Source organism: Venustampulla echinocandica (genome assembly GCF_003357145.1).
Source record: "Venustampulla echinocandica strain BP 5553 chromosome Unknown scaffold_1, whole genome shotgun sequence".
In the NCBI taxonomy this organism is placed as follows: Eukaryota; Fungi; Ascomycota; class Leotiomycetes; order Helotiales; family Pleuroascaceae; genus Venustampulla; species Venustampulla echinocandica.
In genome coordinates, this window is record NW_022474206.1 from 3449704 (window position 1) to 3470297 (window position 20594).

General features: G+C 49.2%; 8 protein-coding genes across 8 annotated transcripts; 4 read left to right on the plus strand and 4 right to left on the minus strand.

The window, feature by feature from the left end:
* Nucleotides 1-49: 49 nt before the first annotated feature.
* BP5553_03669 (Uncharacterized protein) lies at nt 50-1898 on the minus strand (the record flags this gene model as incomplete). The annotated part of the gene is made up of 3 exons (XM_032012292.1): nt 50-842; nt 891-1810; nt 1875-1898. 3 exons carry the CDS (start codon nt 1896-1898, stop codon nt 50-52), a joined length of 1737 nt encoding a protein of 578 aa, XP_031871985.1.
* Nucleotides 1899-2868: 970 nt separating this feature from the next.
* On the plus strand, nt 2869-4211 carry BP5553_03670 (Uncharacterized protein; the record flags this gene model as incomplete). The annotated part of the gene is made up of 2 exons (XM_032012293.1): nt 2869-2992; nt 3082-4211. The coding sequence occupies 2 exons, from the start codon at nt 2869-2871 to the stop codon at nt 4209-4211; spliced, it is 1254 nt and encodes a 417-aa protein (XP_031871986.1).
* A 239-nt stretch (nt 4212-4450) lies between these two features.
* On the minus strand, nt 4451-5557 carry BP5553_03671 (uncharacterized protein; the record flags this gene model as incomplete). The annotated part of the gene is made up of 1 exon (XM_032012294.1): nt 4451-5557. The coding sequence occupies one exon, from the start codon at nt 5555-5557 to the stop codon at nt 4451-4453; it is 1107 nt and encodes a 368-aa protein (XP_031871987.1).
* A 774-nt stretch (nt 5558-6331) lies between these two features.
* Nucleotides 6332-8496, plus strand: BP5553_03672 (uncharacterized protein; the record flags this gene model as incomplete). Its single annotated transcript, XM_032012295.1, has 2 exons — nt 6332-7757; nt 7826-8496. 2 exons carry the CDS (start codon nt 6332-6334, stop codon nt 8494-8496), a joined length of 2097 nt encoding a protein of 698 aa, XP_031871988.1.
* A 579-nt stretch (nt 8497-9075) lies between these two features.
* Nucleotides 9076-10035, minus strand: BP5553_03673 (Uncharacterized protein; the record flags this gene model as incomplete). Its single annotated transcript, XM_032012296.1, has 1 exon — nt 9076-10035. One exon carries the CDS (start codon nt 10033-10035, stop codon nt 9076-9078), a length of 960 nt encoding a protein of 319 aa, XP_031871989.1.
* A 766-nt stretch (nt 10036-10801) lies between these two features.
* BP5553_03674 (uncharacterized protein) lies at nt 10802-11445 on the plus strand (the record flags this gene model as incomplete). Its single annotated transcript, XM_032012297.1, has 4 exons — nt 10802-10929; nt 11014-11116; nt 11179-11287; nt 11378-11445. 4 exons carry the CDS (start codon nt 10802-10804, stop codon nt 11443-11445), a joined length of 408 nt encoding a protein of 135 aa, XP_031871990.1.
* Nucleotides 11446-12440: 995 nt separating this feature from the next.
* BP5553_03675 (uncharacterized protein) lies at nt 12441-14015 on the plus strand (the record flags this gene model as incomplete). Its single annotated transcript, XM_032012298.1, has 1 exon — nt 12441-14015. The coding sequence occupies one exon, from the start codon at nt 12441-12443 to the stop codon at nt 14013-14015; it is 1575 nt and encodes a 524-aa protein (XP_031871991.1).
* A 2020-nt stretch (nt 14016-16035) lies between these two features.
* Nucleotides 16036-18319, minus strand: BP5553_03676 (C2H2 and C2HC zinc finger; the record flags this gene model as incomplete). Its single annotated transcript, XM_032012299.1, has 5 exons — nt 16036-16288; nt 16345-16428; nt 16485-18011; nt 18070-18169; nt 18220-18319. The coding sequence occupies 5 exons, from the start codon at nt 18317-18319 to the stop codon at nt 16036-16038; spliced, it is 2064 nt and encodes a 687-aa protein (XP_031871992.1).
* Nucleotides 18320-20594: the final 2275 nt, after the last annotated feature.

Genomic DNA, 20594 nt, shown 5'->3' on the forward strand with positions numbered 1-20594 from the left:
GCTCAAAAAGTTCCAAGTCTTATCACACGTTTGTCTATCCTTTATCCCATCACCGTAAATCAAGAGCAGGGAAGTATCTCGGTCCCGCAAACCCCTTCGCAACCACAGTCTGAATATCAATATTTCCAGACGGGCTGTGATGTGGACTCCACATCTTTAACAAGATAAAGCGTCCACTAACAGGAGGGTCGAACTTGACCGTGCATTTGCTCTTATCCCTCTCGATAAAAAAACGCGCATGCGGGGCCATCAATCCACCTCCCACGGCTCTGACAGCTTCTTGCGTTGCAATCTGGCTTGCCTCAGCAGCTTCGGCAAGAGTGATATTGCTTGCAGTGTCTCGACGCCGAAGAGGGGGACTACGACTCGGTCCCGGATTATAGTCATCTTGCCAGGCATTATCATTATTTTGCTCGTTATCATCATCATCGCTACTGGATGTGTCATCGAAGTGAAGGTTCATGATACGATGTATCGAACGGTGGCGTCGTAAGTGGTTGGTGGTATCTTCATCTTCGGAATCGCTGGATTCTGTAATCACTTGAAATGGAGTTGAATATGAATTCGAGGTGAAATCGGACGGGATTTGCGCAGTGCGGTAATCGCATTCTTGGTCTTGGATACCAATACGATATAGGCGGTGGGCTCGGGCCTGTGCCTCTCTTCTGCTCATAGAGCCGTCGCTGTTGTGGCGGATGGACAAGATTGGTGGAAGTTCACTCGGTGACCGCTCAGGTTCTGGGCGTCGAGGCCGGGCAGCAGAATACTGGATTTGATATTGAGCAGTTCTCGTCAAAAGATCATCCGCAGTCATTGAGATGAAGACCATTCCTTCTTGAACACTAAAGTATAGTTAGTAGAAGCTGTGGGCCGGGACTAGATAAACTTACGGTGCAGTATAGCCAGAATGCGGAGCTTTGATAATCAATTCCTTCAGGGAGAAGACCGTACCTCCCTGATGTCGAAGAACAAGATTACATCGGTTGGCTTTTGTGCAGTAAACTGTGCTATCATTCCGCAGAACATTTTCAGCGGCGTATTTGGCCCTGTCCCGTTCCTCTTCAAATATTCCTCCATCACAACTGACGATTTCCATCTTCAACTTGCCCGGCTCGACCTGGCCGTATCTTCCGTAGCTAAAGCCCGTAAAACTAGATTCCTGCCTGTCCGAGTCTAGTCTGCGTCGTTTGACTCGACGGTTGTTCTCGTCCCCAGGATATTCGGAGTCACGCGCCGGGGAAGACAAGCGCGGTAACGGATCATCCAGCAGCGCTCTCAAATCCGAGCTGGCTGCCTGTAATTGTCTTCCGGCATCCTGTAACATAAAATTGCTAGCCTCTTCCAACTGGCGCCCCGCATCCCGTAGGTCTGCAAGTCCACTGAAGTCATTTTCATTATGCGAAATGCGGCTCTGCGCCAGTGCTCGTTGACGATCTAAGTACCGATCACTAGGGGTAATACGAGGCCGTCCACGACGCAGAGCAGCGAGTCTCGAAGCAGGGCTCGGTCTAGGTGACTGCTCCATAACTGGGGGTGGCGGTAGGGTGAATAGTGGTGACGTTTCAAGCGCTTGCAGCCTGCGCCTTCGCTCTAAATCAGGCTCTGAAGACATGGCTTGCAAACTGGAATGCTGCTGAGGCGGCCGATTGTCCGTGGCTCTAGCTCGGTGGAAACGTTCGAAAAATCTGTATAGTTCACCAGAGGGGCTGACTTGTTCAGGGGACCGCGTATTATCGAGTATATCCCGAATAATTTGGTCCGCCGACTCTTGGGATTCGTCCGACGCCCGTGGGTTATCAAAGTTACCAGACTACGGTCATAAATTAGCCACTCGCAATAACAATGGCCTGTATTGAAGTGATGCATTTACTCACCATGACCGGTAGCCGTCTGGGCATTACCAGGGGATCGAGGGGATGAGGGGAGGTTCGGATCGTCGCAGAGAGGTGGAACAGGCGATAAGCACTTGTCTTTAGCAGCGTCTGGAGAGAGCTCCCTAATCCAACAAAGCGAGGATGAGGAGCGGCAGTATTGATGTAGATACTCGGCACATCTATCGTTGCAGGTTGGTTGTGATTATTGCAAGTTGCAAGTTGGATGTCGTGGTGACGGGCCCCGAACAAGCTGTCGGCTAAGGAGGACGTATGTCGTAAAGAGTGCGCATCGTTGTGTGTGGGACTGACCCAATTGGGCGGGCTTCGGCGATGTTGCCGCTTTACGACTGGACGGTGTTTGCGCCGACAAGAGCCTCTGAGCGGTGAACTGGAGGGTTTTAACTCTTTCTATAAATATTGACAAAGAGCTACTTGCATCACTTGTCATGAGTGCTATTGCTACAATCTACGACTCCAGGATATTAGAGTGTTCTTGGACCCTTAACGTGTAGCTAGTTGATGCTTGGGCTCTATTATGGCCTTGGCAAGATATCTCTTGTGCCATCCTAGATAGCTTCCAGTACGCAATTCAATCTGGTATCTCGAGCAAGTTATACCTGGACTTACCTCATATAAATCCATATAAATCCGAGGTTGTTGAAAGTTTGGAGGAGTTGGCCATGCTCTGAATATGAATTGGTTTCAGGACCCCGCCAAACGATAACGATAATCCAGAGAGCCCCCCCCCCCAGCAAATATTTGACGAAGAGCTTCAGCTACGAGTACCGTAAGGTACTACGCAGCTTCATTAACTTACTCCAACATTTCCCATCTGCTAAGGGGCGAATTTACATTTTCGTCGGCTCTGAGGGGCCGAACCGACACAAGTTTGGTTTGGATCCAACTCTTGTTTGCATGCAACAAACGGATCAACGCCAAACATTTTGCAGCCAACATCATCAGCCTCCCCTTCTCAGCTCAAGCCGCCACGGATATGGATACACCATCCAGCCTCCCAGTTCGTGAGCAAGCACCAGATACCATGGAAGATTCCACATCAGCCTCAGCTCCAGCTCCGATTGTAGCTTCGGCCTCAGCTCCAGTAGGGATTAGCGCTGGTAATTGCTCCCAGCTTGCCTTCTATTGCATTCAGTTACTTTTGCCCATCTCTAACCAAACCTTGACTAACACGATCGCAAATTGACAGATGAAATCGCGCTCTACGACCGTCAAATCCGTCTCTGGGGCGTGCAAGCCCAGGAGAAGATACGCTCCGCCAACATCCTCCTCATAACCCTCTCAGCTCTAGGCAACGAGATCGCCAAAAATCTCGTCCTAGCCGGAATCCACTCGCTCACTATCGTCGACCACTCAATAGCCACCGAGTCCGATCTGGGCGCACAATTTTTCATCACAGCAGCAGACATAGGGCAGAACAGGGCCGAGGCCGCAGTTCCGCAGATTCGAAAACTGAATCCGAGGGTGAACGTCGTTGTTGACACTAGTGATATTAGGACTAAGGGCTCGGATTTCTTTGGTGCTTTTGATGTGGTGATTGCGACGGATTTACAGCCTGTTTCGTTGGGGCTGATCAATACAGCGACCAGGCTGGGAAAGAAGCCTTTTTATGCAGCTGGTGTTCATGGGTTTTATGGATTCATATTCTCGGACCTAATCGAGCATGATTACCTGGTGGAGAGAGAAAAGGGTAACCGGCCGACGGTATTGGAAAGGGAGACGCAAACACGGAGTGTTGTGGATGTGAAGGAGAAGAAGGAGAACGGGAAGCATATTGAATTGGTCACAAAACGGGAGCTCTATTCAACTTGGATGCTTGCCAGCGATGGCGCTAACCTGCCTGATGAGTACCTAAAGAGTCGACGTCGGCTGAAGGCTGTTACCCCAATCCTTTCATGCTTCCGGGCCCTCTGGGCATTTTTTGAATCACAGGGCGGGCGACTTCCAAGCACAGCAGAGGATTTCAAGGAATTCACCATATTGGCAACACAAAAGCATAAGGCCCTAGGTCTGCCGGAGGAAACTCTACGGTCTGAAGTACTTCGAAAATTCCTCCAGAACCTGGGCAGCGAGATCGCTCCTGTCACGGCGGTTCTCGGCGGTCAGTTAGCTCAAGATGTCATCAATATCCTTGGAGCTCGCCAACAACCAATTCAGAATATGGTCATTTTCGACGGCGATTCAATGGCGGCACCAATGTACCCCCTTCATCCTGACGGTGACTTAGGCGTGGGACTACTGCCACTCTCTGGGAGGGTTGAAAATGGCATGGCTATGAATGGCGGGCAAGATGTCCAACCACCTGCTACCCAGGTCTAAGAGCTCAGTCCGGTGGCCATCTGTTGTTGCAAAATGCCTTCGGAATATCTTATGATATTTCCCACTGCTTGGTCCAGGTGGAGGCATTTTACCATGCAAAGAATGTAGCGGGTAGGTCGGTGGGATGGCAACGTTGGCGAAATATAGGACAAGAAGCGCCATAGATGTTCGGAATACTGGAGTTCAGGGAAAGGCGTTTGCGGATGACGGCCGATTAGACCATCCCGAATAAAGGATGTTCAATCTTCTCCATCTCCGTCTTCGTCTTCGTCTTCGTCATCGTTATCGATAGTTTCATCGCCCTCATTGATGCCGCTGCCCTTTTCTCCATCACCAGTATGCCATGACTCATTAACATCCATATCATCCGTACTCTCCTCACTACTCTCTTCCTCCCCACCTTTTCCCTTCGCCTTTCCCCTCCCTACACCAGGAACTACACCCTCTCCCTTCCTCACAAACTCGTACGTCCTCGAGTCCCTCTCCTCTCCTTTCCATCCAGCTCCTATTTCCCCATTCTTCCCTTTCACAACCCCTAGTGTCCTCGCATGTCTATACCCGGGATAAGCCTTCGCCTGAAACCGAAAACTCCTTGTAACTTCCAGGTTCGAATGCCGTGCTAGGTCCCGAATGTTCCAGAGGGTGTATGGTTCGCCTTCGAAGAGGGTTACGATGATCGAAGAACCTGACCGGGGCGAGAGAAGGGGACGGATATTCGTGAAGAAGTTCACAAGGAGTTCTATTTCATCAGAAATTCCAATCAGCATAGCACAGTGCAACACGAAAATTGAAGCACCCTTGAATGAGCAAGCTACTAAATCAGGGGGGATCCTACCTTGATTATACCTAACTTGCCGATTAACATCCTTACTTTTCCCGCCAACGTGGGGAAAATTGAAGAACACCCTCTCCCATCCTTCCCCCCTACTCGCCAAATCCTTCTTTCCTAGCGCTAATCCTTTCTTCCCCACATCAACTCCAAACCTAACCACGCCTTCTGCACTTCTAACGGTCTTTATATTCTCCTCCGCTTCCGGGTACTTCTGCACCAATCCCTCCTCACTCCCTTCTAACACCGTCGCCGTCACGTCCTTACAGCCATGGTGCGCAATAAGCGAGCATGCAAATGACAGGTCTCCTTCGCCTACTAATAATATCTTATCTGCGGACTGGAATGGGATTGTGGGACTGGACTGGTGAGCCTGGATGCGCGGCTTTTTGGAGCTCTGCGGCTTGGGCTTGGCCTTTGTAACTCCAGTTGGCCGCGCGGCTTTCCCTGTAGTAGGGAGTTTGATTTTTTTCGAGGACGAGGAGGATGACTTTTGAAGGCGTCTGTTCTTGCCCATTGTCGTTGCTTGGCGACTTACTTCAGCGCAAATGGGTAGGGCGGGGGGATATGAAAATGGCAAACTGTGGGATAAAAAGTCGGATGCAGGACTCAATGGAGCTGTAGTTGAAACTACAGGGCTGCTGACATGGGTGTAACGTGCCGCCACACGGAAGCAGCCGTTGTTGCATGTCGCAGTCTTGCGCGATGTGCAAAATTTCCTGAAGGGGCAAGGCTGTCTTCTGCCGGTGGGACTGGGGTGAACGTCACTTGTGCTGCACAGAAAAGAATTACTGAATAACGCACGACTTTGGCATACAAATACACTTTATATTCCATGCTAATCTGGCGCCAGCATGGGTTATAGTTAAGAACTCTTCAGGCTATAAAATTATCTCAAATGTGCGGTGAGTTTCAGGTATATACACCTTTGTCATACCCACCAGAAACACAACATTAGTTCATATATTCTATTCAATTCATCATCTAGACTATTATCTACGGTCAAGAAAGTTAATTGTCATATCTCTAGAATATTTACTGAGTTCGTAGTAGACTTAGCGGTATATAGTACCAGAGTGAGTTAATAATATATAGGACTTTAATTGCTATACAGGTTAGCCCCCTTAGTTCTATCAAGGAGGAATCAATGAGAACTAACATGGGACCAGTGTCACATTCATATTATCAGCGCCATACCCTACTGAATATCGATCAGCAGCCTGGAGCTACGCAAAGGCTCTTCCCTCTATAATTAGCTTCTAGCAAAACAACTTCCAGACCACAACATAAAATGGCAGACGAGCTTTCTCTGGATTTAAAAGACAAGTTGGATTTAATGTCCTTGCATTTCTGGGCGGAATGTTGCGCTTTAATCTGTACCGCTTGCAAACCGGATGACATGACATACACAAGGTCAATGCTTGCTCGAAACACTGTCGTTGAACATCTTCAGAGCTTTCATAATTTTACATCAGATCTCCAAATGAAAGCTCTTGAGAAATGTCTCGACATGCTCCCTTATCTTGCACTACATGAGGGAGGATTTATCGAGCCAAGGCCTGACATGCCACCACGACCGTTTTTACCGCCGCCTAGGAGAGGATGGTCATGTGCAATGTGCAACTTTTGCACGGATGACTTCCGGGAAAACAAATGGCATTTTGGAAATCGGCATGCATCGACGTTCAAGTGGAACGAATTTACATCACAACAAGTCACAGTTCAACATGTCGATGGTATTTATTTTCCAGTACTCGTGGAAGACCCAATTCCAACCCTTCGAAAGGTACAACCTAGCCTTGTAAGCGGCCTCCCTCGGATGCTTCATTATTGGAGCGATTGCCATGCCATTGTTTGTGTAGGTTGCGATGACGCCCCAATCCTGTCTCGGAATGATATCCTTTCTCACATCCAATGCAACCATTCGGCTGATGAGCAATGTCAAGATCTCAACCTGCTAGAAGATAAGCTCCAAAAGTTCACGCAACTAGCAAAAGATCCAAGTGAAATAAGACTTCCCCGACCGTACCTTGGAGACAATCCTTTCCTCCCGGCTGCGTTCAAAGGTTGGACGTGCTCCCACCCGTCGTGTGGATTTGCCAGTGACACTCTGCATGTTGTTGAAACACACAAGTCGATAGATCACCCCGAATTTGTTGAATCATCTAGTCAAGGAAAGCAGGTCATGCTTCAATACGTTACATTATCAGGCCAGCGGATTTGGTTTCCAGTTGATCATCTTGAACCAGAAAACGAGTTTCCAACCGTTTTTCGGTTACCTGAACATCCAATTGATGAGGATAACTCTGAGATACAAATTCCAATTCGAGCGGCCGATGAGAGACCTTCGTCTGCCACATTATCTTCTGCAAGTGGAGGATGGTCTCGGCCTGTAGCCAGAAACGCACCTATCACCCGAGGGAGTCCATTCAAAGACACTTATACAGATGATGACCGAAAGGAGATTATGGCCAGCCTTTGGGACCATCCTTCTCCTTCTGATCTCGAGGCTCTCGATCGTAAGCATCTGCTGCGAAAAATACGCGAATTGACACTCCGAGATAACACCAGAGCGATCAAGGAAGTCAGGATGTTCCATAATGTCTACCTCCAAGCTATATTACAAACCCAGCATGAAATTATCCAGTTCGAGGAGCGCATGTCTCGAGAAAAATTTGGTAAACAAGAAAGACTAAGTAAACTTCTCATAGAATATGGTTAGTAACTAGTCTGCCTCTAAGCCGGACCTATAGGATACCTTTTTGCTAATTGATCCCTAAATTAGCGGATCTTATCAAGTCCTATAGGGGCCTGGCATCTCTAAAGCAAATTCACAAGGACGATAGATCTTTTGCGAAATTCTTTGCAACAGAACTGCACGAACCGAGATACTGGTATGCACCGGATGCAAGTGAACTTATAGATATTGGCGAGGAATCGCCCAGAATGGCGCATGATATTGTACGAAAGATTCTGCAGCAGAAACTCCCCGCCATATTTCTGGATGCTGCGGGTAAGAGTTTGAGAGAAATAGATGAGTTCGAACCTATGATGGAGGATAGAGGTGGGAAATTTCGTGTGTCCTCAACTATAACCACTCTTATATCTCTTGCAGGACGCCCAGATCTAACAATACAAATAGGGGCCATCTCTACGATAGCCGAAAGATATCGCCGTCATGGCCGCTACATCTCCCCTTCAGTCGATAACTTCGCCCGTGTCATTTTCGCTGTTACCGGTGGTCTCTTCCTACTTGCTCCGATGGTTGCTTTATCATATATTACGTCCAAGACATACCTAATCATCACGACAGTACTGTTCGTTCTCGTATTTGCAGCCTGTCTGGGACTCCTCTCAAAGGGATCGAATCATGAACTGATTGGTGCAACGGCGGCGTATGCTGCTGTTTTGGTGGTATTTGTTGGAAATAGTATTGGTCCGGGATCGAATGGCTAGGTTTTGGAGTGAGGCGGGGCGCCATACATCTGGGGTCGCTGCATTATCTTTGCATTAAACTGTGATTGTCTGACACAGCACTTTCCCCCACTCTCCGTGATCTTTTAAGAAGGCTTGCTGCTTATGCTCTGGGGCTAATCATCCTCGACTCACCCTCCAACTCAGCCAACTCACCTAGGTAGCTGCCTGAGCATTTTACTTTCCTATTTCTTAGCTAATTACATCTAGTCCGAACTAGTGTTCTAATATCAAATTCAGTAAGTTTCAACAAGAGCTCCAAGAATTCCAAAGTAGACACTTTCCAAAATATTTCAACGTTTTTGTTGAAGACACTGCCTGGCAAAGTTTACAAGTTTTAACTCCATCAGGAACCTTAGTGATAGATTCCGATTAACATTTCCATGTCATCTCATTTGTGCCAAATAGGAGTGATCGAGATGACAATAAGCCCTCCTGCAAAGCCCAGCCACACTTGTTCAACGGCTCGGGTTGACCACCTTCAACCTCCAGCAACCATCCCACTTCACGGTCTCTCTCATATTAATTAATACAGCAATTGATTGGCATATCGTACCATTTTCACCACGAGTATGAATCGGCCGTCAAACTCGTCAACGCCTTCTCACACTCTGATTCTTCTAAATAACGCTGTGCACCAAGGTCCATTAAAAACTCGTACCACCAAAAGTCTTTTGGCACAAATCGTAATGCTGTAGTGTATTCCCAAAACTCTGGATACCAACCAGCAGACTCCCAATCCAGCAACTCAGTAATATGACCTTCCTCATCTACAAGTATATTGTGATGTTTAATATCCCCATGTGTAAATTTAACGCCAGGTCGCTGTAGGGATTGAAGTTTCCTCGCGCTACGTACTTTTTCTTTATTTACAGCTTCTGAAACAAAAGAAGGGTAACGGACAGGCGCGAGTAAATACTCGTGGAATTCTTGAGGCGTTTCGCAAGGGCCGACTTTATGATCTGGGACGCGGATACTTCGGATAGTACCGCCTGTAATAGAGCAAACTCGTTCGTCGCCCCATGGACTTCTCCACCCCCGAATAGTTGACAGGTAAAGTTTAAGCTCTATAAGAGCTGTGGCTTTGGCTTTTTGGCTAAGCGATTCGTATACTTGGCCAAGTTCACGGCCTGATAGTCGTGTCATCAAGATAGATACTGGCGCATGCGGGGTATTTGGGTGGTCTCCGTAAGAGATGATTCTAGGTGTTGGTAATCCTGCGGCGCGGCATACTTTAGTTGCAAGGACTTCTTCGAGTCGTGTTCCATCCGACCATTTCAAGAGCAGGCCAAATGGTAGCGGAATAATTTGATTGTCGAAAGGAATTCTAACCCAACGGCAATAGTAAACCGAGAATCGCTTAAGGAACGAATGTATGTACCCCCAAAATCGTCGAACGAGAGGATGGCTAGGTTCTGGAGTTGGAGGGATCTCGTTGGATAATCGAGAAGGGGAGGATGGGGATTTTCGTGTCCACGTAAAGTTCGGTTGGAGAATCGCGGGGATCCAGGAATGCCGCATTACAAAATGTGAGCTTGTTGAGTTGACACTATGAGCGAATTTGCGAGGCGGGGAGGAACATTGATGTGTGAGAATAAAGAAGTCAACCTGCTCCCCAAGCAATTTATATCGGTTGAGGAGGTTGTCTCTGTCACGAGATACGCGTCGCAGCCCAAGCACCTTAAAGTTGAGGTTTGGATTCTGGAAGATATAAAACGCCGCCGCTGCTTTACTTGGGGTTATCTTCCGTCAGTACGTCTTAGAGTCTAGGTAATGACCAACGGCCAGTTTTCTACCTATCTCAGACCCGACGATCGGCCCCTCCAAACTTTTTTTAGTGATCCAGCCGCCCCGAAATGTTGGTGTTTTAAGCCCATGCTGGGCCATGCGTTCTACAGGTTGAAGGCATTCAGCGTACTAGGTACCTTGCGAGGCAGACCAGTATTCTCTGCCTTTAGTGGGATCATAGCTTTACTCGGCGTATTATCAATTAGGCGCTCGGGGGGGAGATGGACGGATAAGTAAATTTAGAGTTGTTAAATGCTATTTTTATTTAGAAAGTAGCAATCATGCTCAATTGACCTACAGGGCAAATTTCTTATATAAACGATCATCTCCACACCTGTAACCTCTATCTCCCACATCCAGCATACTCTACATCTTTAGCAATTCTCATCTCTTAGCTTCCCTGCCCACAGCACCAGTGCTATAAAACTTCAGTTATTTATCCCTTGCATTCCTCACAGGTATCGTTTATATCAACCATCGTTATCCCCAACACACCGCCATGTCTCTTGCCGATCTCAAAGCTGGTGGTCTCTACGTTATCCTCTTCATAAGGGGTGACCCCCCAGAGCAGGACAATTTCCACTGGGGTCTCTACCTCCACAAAAACGTCGCAAGTGGTGGTATTAAGTATCACATCAAAACTCAAGGCTCCTGATGGATCACCGATCACGGACCAACCAACGGTGTTTTCAAATCCTTTCTCCTAGTCAGGCTCTTTCGAATCACCGACGTTCCAGCCGGCTGGGAAGGCTATGTCGACCAGGCCCTTCGGACCTATGACAATCAGGTCAACACTCCGGGTATGACTTGTAAAGTATGGGTTTTTGGGTGCTAGAGCTCTTGAAACAGGAGTCAAATGGATACGCCGTTCTCAAGTGCAGTGATCTTACTGCGTTGGAGAGGGAAATTAAGGATTGGGGGAATGCCAATGCTCCCGGTGCGGCTAGGAATGAGCAGCCGCGACCACTTGCGTCTTCTCAGATCTGTGGGCTTTGGGACTGACATACTTGTATATGGTATGTTCTTATTGAGCACATGCCTCTAGACCAAGCATTCTAACATAGGAATGAAATAGGCTACACAGTACCATTCGATGAAGTTAGCGCAAGTCTTATGTTGGATAAACTCGAGGCAGTGGTGTAGGTGAGGATACTAGTTATCTTGGAACTTTGTGATGTAAATTAGAGCTAGAAGCTGTATTGATTTTGGCCAATAATCCGCTGTTATTTCACAAGTTTCATTCAATCAAGGAGTAAAAAGAGGCATTACTTTGTCGTGCATCTGCTATACTACGTACCACCGCAAACCAGTCTCCTGTTGCAAAGTTAGATGATGATAGGGTACCAAGTCATAGCAACGCAATCCGTATTCCGATTCAAGAGCGCGTTTGATCTATAAAGATATTTTTTTTCATTCCAAATTAGCGCTCTATCGACCACCTCGCTCGCCGCCTCCGGTATAGCAAATCGTCCAAAATTATTTGGCCTCGTCACGTCTAGAACGGTACTTGGTCTGGAGTAATTAGGATTCATCTTCCCCAAGTCGAGGGCCTCCGTCGTCCATGTAAATGCTTTCACCCCGGCAGTGGACAAGGCAACGAACATCCGTCAAGACGAACTTTCGACAGCACTCAACTATATCGGCCTTAACCTGTTATTCGCCTTGGTGGTTGAGAGGAAAAGCTCCAAGGGTGTTGATACGCTTCGTCCCCTGGAATTTTGGAATAGCGAGGTTGGTGGAGGCCGTGCCAAACGTTTTGCTATCAAAATCGAGATACCAGCATGCCATACTAAAGTACTTCTCCGACGGGTTCTCCTTCTCTTCCATAGAATCGTATGACGCATCGTGGCTTTTTGGCACTAATACACGGGGGGCGGGGGCAGGCCGTAGAACTAAGATAATACCGACTGGTAGATATATATCAATAGAATATAAGTTACATACCTAAACAATTTCGGATGTCATGCAACCAAATTGAGATGGAGCCAGTACGCGACTTGCGATCTTGAACGCGTCGAGATTTATCCGAACTTCGTATTTCATCCCACGTCCAAACCAAATTCTCCCCGCGCTAGCTTTCCCCTTGCACGTCAATATCTCCAGGGATATGCCTCTCTTCAGGTGAAAATACCTATACGATGCCGAAAACTTTTATTGATCTTCCAGTCGCACTTCGCCTGCTTATATTCAAGCTCGCCGTCAAAGGAGAGCGCCTACCCCGAGATGTCGAAGTCGTCCTCAAAGACGGCCTGATCTACCCCAATAGGCCACCACCTGCGCTCCTCCACGTTAACCGCGAGTCTCGCTATGTCACCCTAAAATTCTATAAGCCGTGGCTGCCACAATATGAGGGTACGGCGGCTTATAAGCCATGGGTCGGCGTCGAAAATGCGTCCAGCCTAGAGAATGTTTGCATCGACTTAAAGCGTGATACGCTCGTCTTAAGGGGCAGAATCACAAGCCTCCTCCGTCTACTGGGACCCTTGGAACGGAGCCATCTTCGCTCAGTGGCAATTAACGTCTGGGACATGTTTGAGATTGCCCCGCTTGCTCGCAACCTACTCTCGCTCAAGAATCTTGAGTACCTTCGCCTTTTTGGTGTTGAAGATTGCGATGGACTTGCATACAAGGAAACGCAGCTAGCGCGATACCTACAGAAAGAACAGGAGAATGGCAGTATGAAGACCAAGACTGGTGTTAATTATGCCCCTCCGAAAATTTACTCTCAAGCCTCGACACCCAACCTAATACTGCTACCGCAAACGCGCCAATGGACAACGTACAAGTACCCGGTAGGTTATAAGCCTCCTAACGGTGTTCGGCCGGATTTAATAGGAGAAGAGAGCGACTGTTTACGGCCTATACGACCAACGAAGCGCAAGGCGGATAGCCAAAATGCCAGTTTGAAACGGAAAGCTCAAACCAAGTTAGAACTTGGGCAAAAAAGGCGTCGACGCAGATCTAACCTAGGAAGGTTTATGGCGGCGGACCCTATCCCGACTTCCATGGACCGAAGTTCGAATAAAGAAGAAACCGGTAGTGTATACCGGGCACCAGATCTAGATCCAAGTTCTATTTCGCGCAGCTCCTCCGTAGATATTCCAGACCAGATCCTTGCCCAGTTACAAGCGGACTTTGATAACACAAGAACGTCAAGAGATCCTCAACTTGCGTCCAAAGGCGGAGCAGAATTTGATGACGGTCAGAAAAACAATGACGGCAACATACTACCAGGCATCACTCAGTCAGAAATACATGCCTCACCTCCTAATAAATCTACAGATGGCGAAGAAGACCTCTCCGAATATGTGTTAGATAAATTCATGGCAGAACGGCACACACCCCAAGGTCTCGAGATCCTCGTCCAATGGAAACACTATCCGCTTGAGAAAGACTGGACATGGGAGACTTCCAGTTCCTTAGCCGAGAGTGTACCTGAGATGCTTAAGCAATGGTATTCCAGGGCCGCCCTCAGTGACAGTGCAAAGGAAGAAGAGAAGGTGAGTGTCAATGTGGTGGAGGAAATACTATCGCGGCACACACGGAAGGGCGTCCTGTATTATCTTGTCAAGTGGGAGGGATATCCAAACGTGAAGGATAGGACTTGGGAGCTAGCTGAGAGGTTGAAGGCTGACGTTCCATTCCTTGTGGACGAGTTTGAACGGAAGTGGAAACGTAAATGGAGAGCGATGCGATTTTCGAAGTCCATGTGAATAGGAAGAGGATAGCGATTTACACTTGAATCTGCCTCTTTCCACCGACTTCGCTTCTCCTCGCGTCCAAAGCCTGAATAGCTACACACAAAAACGATTAATAAAAACAAATTACAAAAAAAGATGCCAGCCCCTCTAGGACACCCCATTATTCTCAACCCCCGAAAGGGCAGCTCTAAGCCAGAGGGACTCGCTCGAAACTTTGTAACTCAAACCCCTTTTACAGACAGGTAGGAGCCCCGGTGACGAGCTGTCGCTGGTGTCAAGATATAACCTCATTTCAGATAGGGCTAACCCCTATCCGATCGGTCACTGGACTGAGACTTCCGAAGAACTATCACTCGTGTCTACAAGTAGGCCACGGGAGAGGGAGATCTTTTCGTTAAGGGAAAACCGCTTGTCTTGATATATAAGGGTCATACTCGTAGGCGAGGGGGGGCAGAACTGTGACTGCGGTGAGACTGTTACCGCTTAATAGGCAACAGGGCAATAAGCGATGGGGAGAGTCTATAGTAACTCGGACAGTATTAAGGCACTATTCCAAACACAAAGTCGCCTTGCACAATGTGATTTCTCCTTTCAAATTCTATACTGTTGGATTTGTATTCCTGGGCAACAAGCACTTATCGTACTATTTAGGTAGGTAGTTATCAACGAAGTCTCCCCCCCCCCCTCCCTGGCATATTTCCCTTTCGGCAGAGGCACGGGAGGGTCCTTATGATAGATGTCACCATGATTAGACTAGGTCTGGATTCGTTGGCCAACCTCAAAATATATAAGCATGCCTTACAAGGCATGTATCTCTGCACTCATAACTCACCGATGCCCTCAAACAGGACTCAACGCTCCTATTAACTCCCTCTCCTGCACCCCATGTCCTCCATCAAGCAACCAACTAACCCAATAAACAAGGTGATCGAAACAAAACACAGCACCTACCAATATCAAACATTTTCGCCACGTCCACCCTACAAGCATCTAAAACACATCCGTTCTACTAGCAAAACCGGAACCATTAGCCGCCCACCCGGGGCGACATGCAACAAAAAACCAGACATCCCTCCTCTAATTCCCAAAAGGTTCAAAGAGCATAAGACGGGGTACAAAATGAAGCAGAAATCCAAACAAAAATGGTCCCAGGGATCCACAGCTTAGCTACAAAAATTGCCGGGATGTAGATGGTGGGATGATCTTCTGTGCAACAAGCTGGGATGGGGACCGAAGTGCCGGGTGAGTTGGCAGCGATCTGCAACAAAAAGGCACTCGCCCCTCTTCTTTCGTCCCTACGGAATCCCAGCACTGCAGTGCTTGTACTTCCTCATTTTATTAAATTCATGTAGTCCTCCGGACTCCCGACTTCGGGTCCGAGGAAATCCTTTGCTCGAATCGGGAAGGTCCAGATGGCGGAGCAGACACAGCGTACTTCATGTGCAAAAGAGAATGGGTATAATGCAGTCTATAATACTAGTAAAATGTGTGCTAAATGTTCCGTCATCTTCATCCCTCCCACGCAGCGCACCTCTCATCAACACTCCACCTTTTTATTTGTACAATAGGAATTTCATCTTTCCTCTCTCAATCCAGGTGCTCGACTCGTCCCGAGAGCGAGGAGCACGCTGGTAAATTGATAACTACAACCACCCGCATATATCTCTCGGACGTGCTGTAAAAATAGCTTCAAAATCGCAAGTTTCCACCTCCCACAAAGAAAGACGCGCGCAAAAAAGTTCTCACCTCCCTATCTGGCAATCCCAAAAACGGGATTAACCCTCCAAGCCCAAGAAACCCTAGAAAATCCACCTCATAATCGTAATCGTCGCAATCCACACCCCCACAGAACAGGACATAGGGAATAAGCTCTAGATCCAGAAGAACCCGAGGTGACAGGCGGAAAAACCGGCGAGGCTATGCAATAAAATCATATAAACAAGAAACCAATGGCTCATTGCCCAGAGCCCAGGAGTAGAAGCAGAAACGAAGTAAAGAACTCCCCAAGACTACGAGTGCAAGTCTAGGTCGGCTATTGCATCAAATGTTGAGCATTGATGAGCTGACTTGGAGTTGCCATGCCGGAACCCGGCATGTTCATTGCCATGGATGGTAGGCCATGGTAACTCTGAGACATTGTGGTAGGAAGGTAGCCATTCTCGGAGTTTGGCGAAGGTTCTTCTAGAGGGGCGAGGTTGTCCTCCCCTTCGTATTCCTCCTCTTCTCCGCTGTAACTGCCATAAGGGCCATCTGAACCTTCACCGCGATCATGTGTTCGACGATGTCTAAAACAAGGAGTGTCAGTAGGCGTTTACACATATATAATATACAGATGACATACTGTGCCAGGTTGTCTGAGCGGGAGAATGCCTTGTTGCAATGGGGGCAGATGTAAGGTCTCTCTTGAGTATGCGTTCGCACATGTCTGGAGGGATACATGTCAGCGGCTAGTCTGAGCAGGCAAGGGAAAAATTATCATACCTCTTGAGATGTTCTAGACGCTTGAACAGACGACCACAGGTGGGAATAGGGCAGGAGTGGGATTTTTGCGGGTAAGGGCCAAGCTCCATCATAGTTGCGCTCCTCGCTCTTCTTACAGCACCGTTTGCTCCTTGCATATTGTGTCTTTGCGGGGAGTCATGAATGGACCCATCACCAGACAGCTCTTCATTCGACAATTGGTTGAAATCATTGTTTTGGAGCGCCAGTGGGTTCATGGCGGGACTGTCCTCGACTGTAGAAAGAGGAGTCCCGTGGCGCGACAGATCCAAAAGTTCCTTGTGATGTTGTGCCATTTGTTGCACCTGGTTGCTGTATGTTAACTCTGGAGGAGAGTTGTTTCCAGACTCATCACCCTCGGCAACCGGTCCTACTGAAGTAGAAACCGAGCGTCTGAGGTCGGAAGGTCGGTGAGCTGTATGGGCGTTGTGCCCAGCGGCAGCAGCAGCAACGATTGCAGCAACTCCAGGAGGAATCGACGACCGCCTCCGTCTTTGCTTGTAGGTTGGCGACCCTTCAATTACCGAGTAGACGTTATTGGCGCCATATCCTCGAGTGGCGTGAGAAAACTGGGGGCCAGACAAGTTGGAAGGCGGGAGCTGCATCATCCCATTGAGGCCGTTAACGCCAGCCATGTGGTCGGGAATTGCGGAATAAAGGCCAGTTTCTTCATTGGCAATGTATGCAGGTTCGGCACCAATGCCAAGAGCCTGTTGTGGCGGCGTAATAGGCTCGAACGAGATACCGCGATTGCTGTAGTCTTCATAGTGCGACGAGACAAACGATGGGGCGGGTGAGTACTCAAGACCGTAAGCAGGCATGGAAGAGTGCCGTTGGTGTGTTTGCGAAATTGGAACGCCATTTTGATTGTACTGAACCCGACCAAAATCAGCTTCTCTCTTCACTACTTGCTGCGCCATGTTTTGAGGCATCGCCATTTGTCCGTAGGCAGCGATATTGTTCATTTCTTCTGGCATTGCTCCCATCGTCTGGGGGATCATCTGTGGTGGGGGCATCGAATCGATTGCTCTCATGACAGGCGAGGTGGATTGAGATTGGGATTGGGAAAATGACGGTTGTTGCGCGGAGAAAGAAGACGAGTTGGCTTGTTGGGCCTTGGTGAGTTGCTCGAACAGTGACTGCGACGAGTCAAATTCGAATGACAAGGCGGGTTCGTTGACGGCGACAGTCGTGGCCTCCTGACCCATCTTCTCTCGCTTGAGGTCTCTCTCGAGAGCATCGAGGAACAGCCGGTCATGGGGAACGCTATACCAGTAGAAGACCTTCTGCTTCTTTTGTGTTCGAATGCAGTTGTTCTTGTACAGGAAATCCAAAAAGGCACTCTTCGGCTCCTCCAATGAAGCATCGGTCCCAGACTTCAGGTTTCGCAGATCCGAAAAGATACCTTCCTCAAACTTCTTCGAGTTCTTCACTGGTCGCCCAAACGCCTGGAATCGGAAGGAGAGGCATCGCACAATGTCGGTGCCGGAGATGTGAAAGAGGTTGTTCCTGGCAGTCTGTTAGCCTCATGCGCACCTGAAGGTTCTATCAAAACTGGCCTACACACCATAAAACGCAAGAAACATATTCGCCGGTGGGAAGAAGGAATCGACGGATATACTGATCAGGGGTCCAGTCAACGGGAGCTGATATTAAAAAGTATTTTACTGCGACGAGGTTAGCTATTGAGTGGAGCGATACCCAACGACGAACGTACGATTATCGACCTGTTGCAGAGCTACTTGAGCATCTTGCGGTAGGCTTTGCTGGGCCTCGCTGCTCAGCATAAACGTTTCCGGTTTCTGAGGTGGTGCCATTGCCGCATGGTGCTGCGAATACATCATATGCGCCATTCAATTGAGTCGAAACGGCGACCCCAAACAACTCTCCAGGTTCCGATCACGTTAATATTATATTGAAACAAGGCCAGCGTGGTAAGGCTGAAAGGGTAGGGTGTCGAAAGGCTACGGAGGATGGTGTCGACGCCGGAGGTGGTTGAGAGGATGGTATCAGCGACGACGATGAAGCAGTAGTGGCTTTGGGTGTCGATGATGCAAAGGGGAGACTGAAGCGAGTGTGGTGATGTATCGTAAGGATGCACACTGTCTCTTGTTTGTTTTGAGGAGCCTGCTCCGATCGGAAATGCAACAGATGGAACGGTTGTCGTTGAGGAGTTTCGAGACCAGCAAGAACTCGACTCGAAGGAAGAAACCGTCTCTCGCGGTGGAAAATTATTAGAAAAAGGAAGCACCCAAACTCGAAGGGCGATCAACGGGTTCAAAAGTTGTGCAATAGGCGTCCGAAGGGCCGAAGAGAGGCACACAGGCTGAACTGAACTGGGCCGAGGGATCGTGAAGCCCGCGGGGCTGGGGGAGAAGAGCTTCTAGGACGGGGGGGGAGGGGGGGACGAAGGTGAAGCTTTCGAGGTACGGGCCTGCGACAAGAAAGAGAGCGTGAAAGATGGAAGTGTGAGAAGCGTTTTGGAAAGTGGAACAAGGGAGATTATGAGGGATGGGGGCTCGGGGCGACGACGGGGGAGATGTGTATAAGAGACAGACTGTAGACTGTGAACTGTCTGGGATGTGCGAAGGGAGCGAGGAAGCGGTCGGTGGACGCTGAGATGGGCCGGATCAGCAGGGAAGAGCCAGCGGGTTCCAGGGTGGCAGATTGGGGGGACCAGGGGGGGCGCGAAGGCCCCGGAGGGTCGAGGATACGGAGTATGGGAGATGGGAGATGGGCGATGGGCGAGAGTTCACGTATGCCAGTAGTAGTTGTGTGTGTCCCTTGACTCCCTTCGTCTTCCCAGTTCTCGTATGGACCGCGGGTTGGGGTGCTATTCGAGGAAAGAACTAGACGCTTTAGGGGTAATGGCCCAGGGGCCGCTCGACGTTCGACGTTCGCCTATGGATGATCGCAGGGAGAGCGCGCCGAGTGGAAGAGCGGATTCAAGGGAGGGAGAGGGAGAGAGGGAGGCCTGGGAGGGTGGTGGTGGTGGAGAGAGAATAATAATAAGAATAATAATAATAATGCCAACGATGGAGCGGCGGCAGACCTGGCACCGCAGGGAGACAAGGGGAAGATCAAGAGCGACAGAGGGGGAGCTTCAGAACGGCAGCTTTAACAGCTCTCAGCAGCGCTGCTGACCGCACCGCACAGGAGAGAGAGAAAAGAGAAGCGTGCGCACCCGCTCGCGCCTCTGCGGTCTTGGGTTCTGGGAGTCTGCGAGTCTGAGAGCCCTCCTTCGTACGTCGTACAGTGGCGGGCAGTGTACTCCGTACGTACGAAGTACTGTGTAGTAGAGTCGGCGATAGGGGGACAGCGCTGCCTGCGAACCTTCTGCGAGACTGGAGGCCGTTCTGCAAAGTTGAGAGCTGCCAAATAAATGATGTCTATGGGATAGAAGCATGTATCGTTGTATCGTAATAACAGCCCGGCAGATCAGCATCTGGGCTTCTCTCCACACCCCGCAGACCGATGGCAGTGTCTTTCTTGTCGGAGGGGGGATTGTTGTCATCACGCAAACCAGCGAGCGGCGAGCGCACAGAAGCCGAAACACACAGGCGCCCAACCTCTCACTGCTCGATTTCTCAAACACGAAACCAGAGCTTAACGTGCTGCCAAGGCGCCGCCGCCACAGGAACCAGGCCAACGTCGGCGCTCGAGGCCCGAAATGCGATCGGGGATGTGCTGGTGGCCCTGTGCTTCTTCTTGGGGCAGCGCTGGACGGGAGGACTTCCAAGTGCGGCGCGCGTCGTCAACTCAGGCATGTACTCCGTACGGTATGAATTGCAATGATATGATATGATAGTCGACCATTGGATGGATTGATATCCGCGTCGAGTCGGGGGGGGGGAGAGTGGAGAGCGGTGGGCCGCTGGTTCCTCCAGGCTTCAGGTCCACCGTCTGTGGAGAACGAAGATCGATGATCTCGCCGCCCAGGCGACAGAATAGAATCGCATCGTCTCTGCCAAAAGCAGCTCCATATTATTATTATTATCGCCCCGGCCGGTGCATGGCGGCCACACTTGTGGCGGGTGCGGCCATTGTGGTGGTGTGTTGGTTCAACCCAATCATTAGTGAAAGTATTTTTGG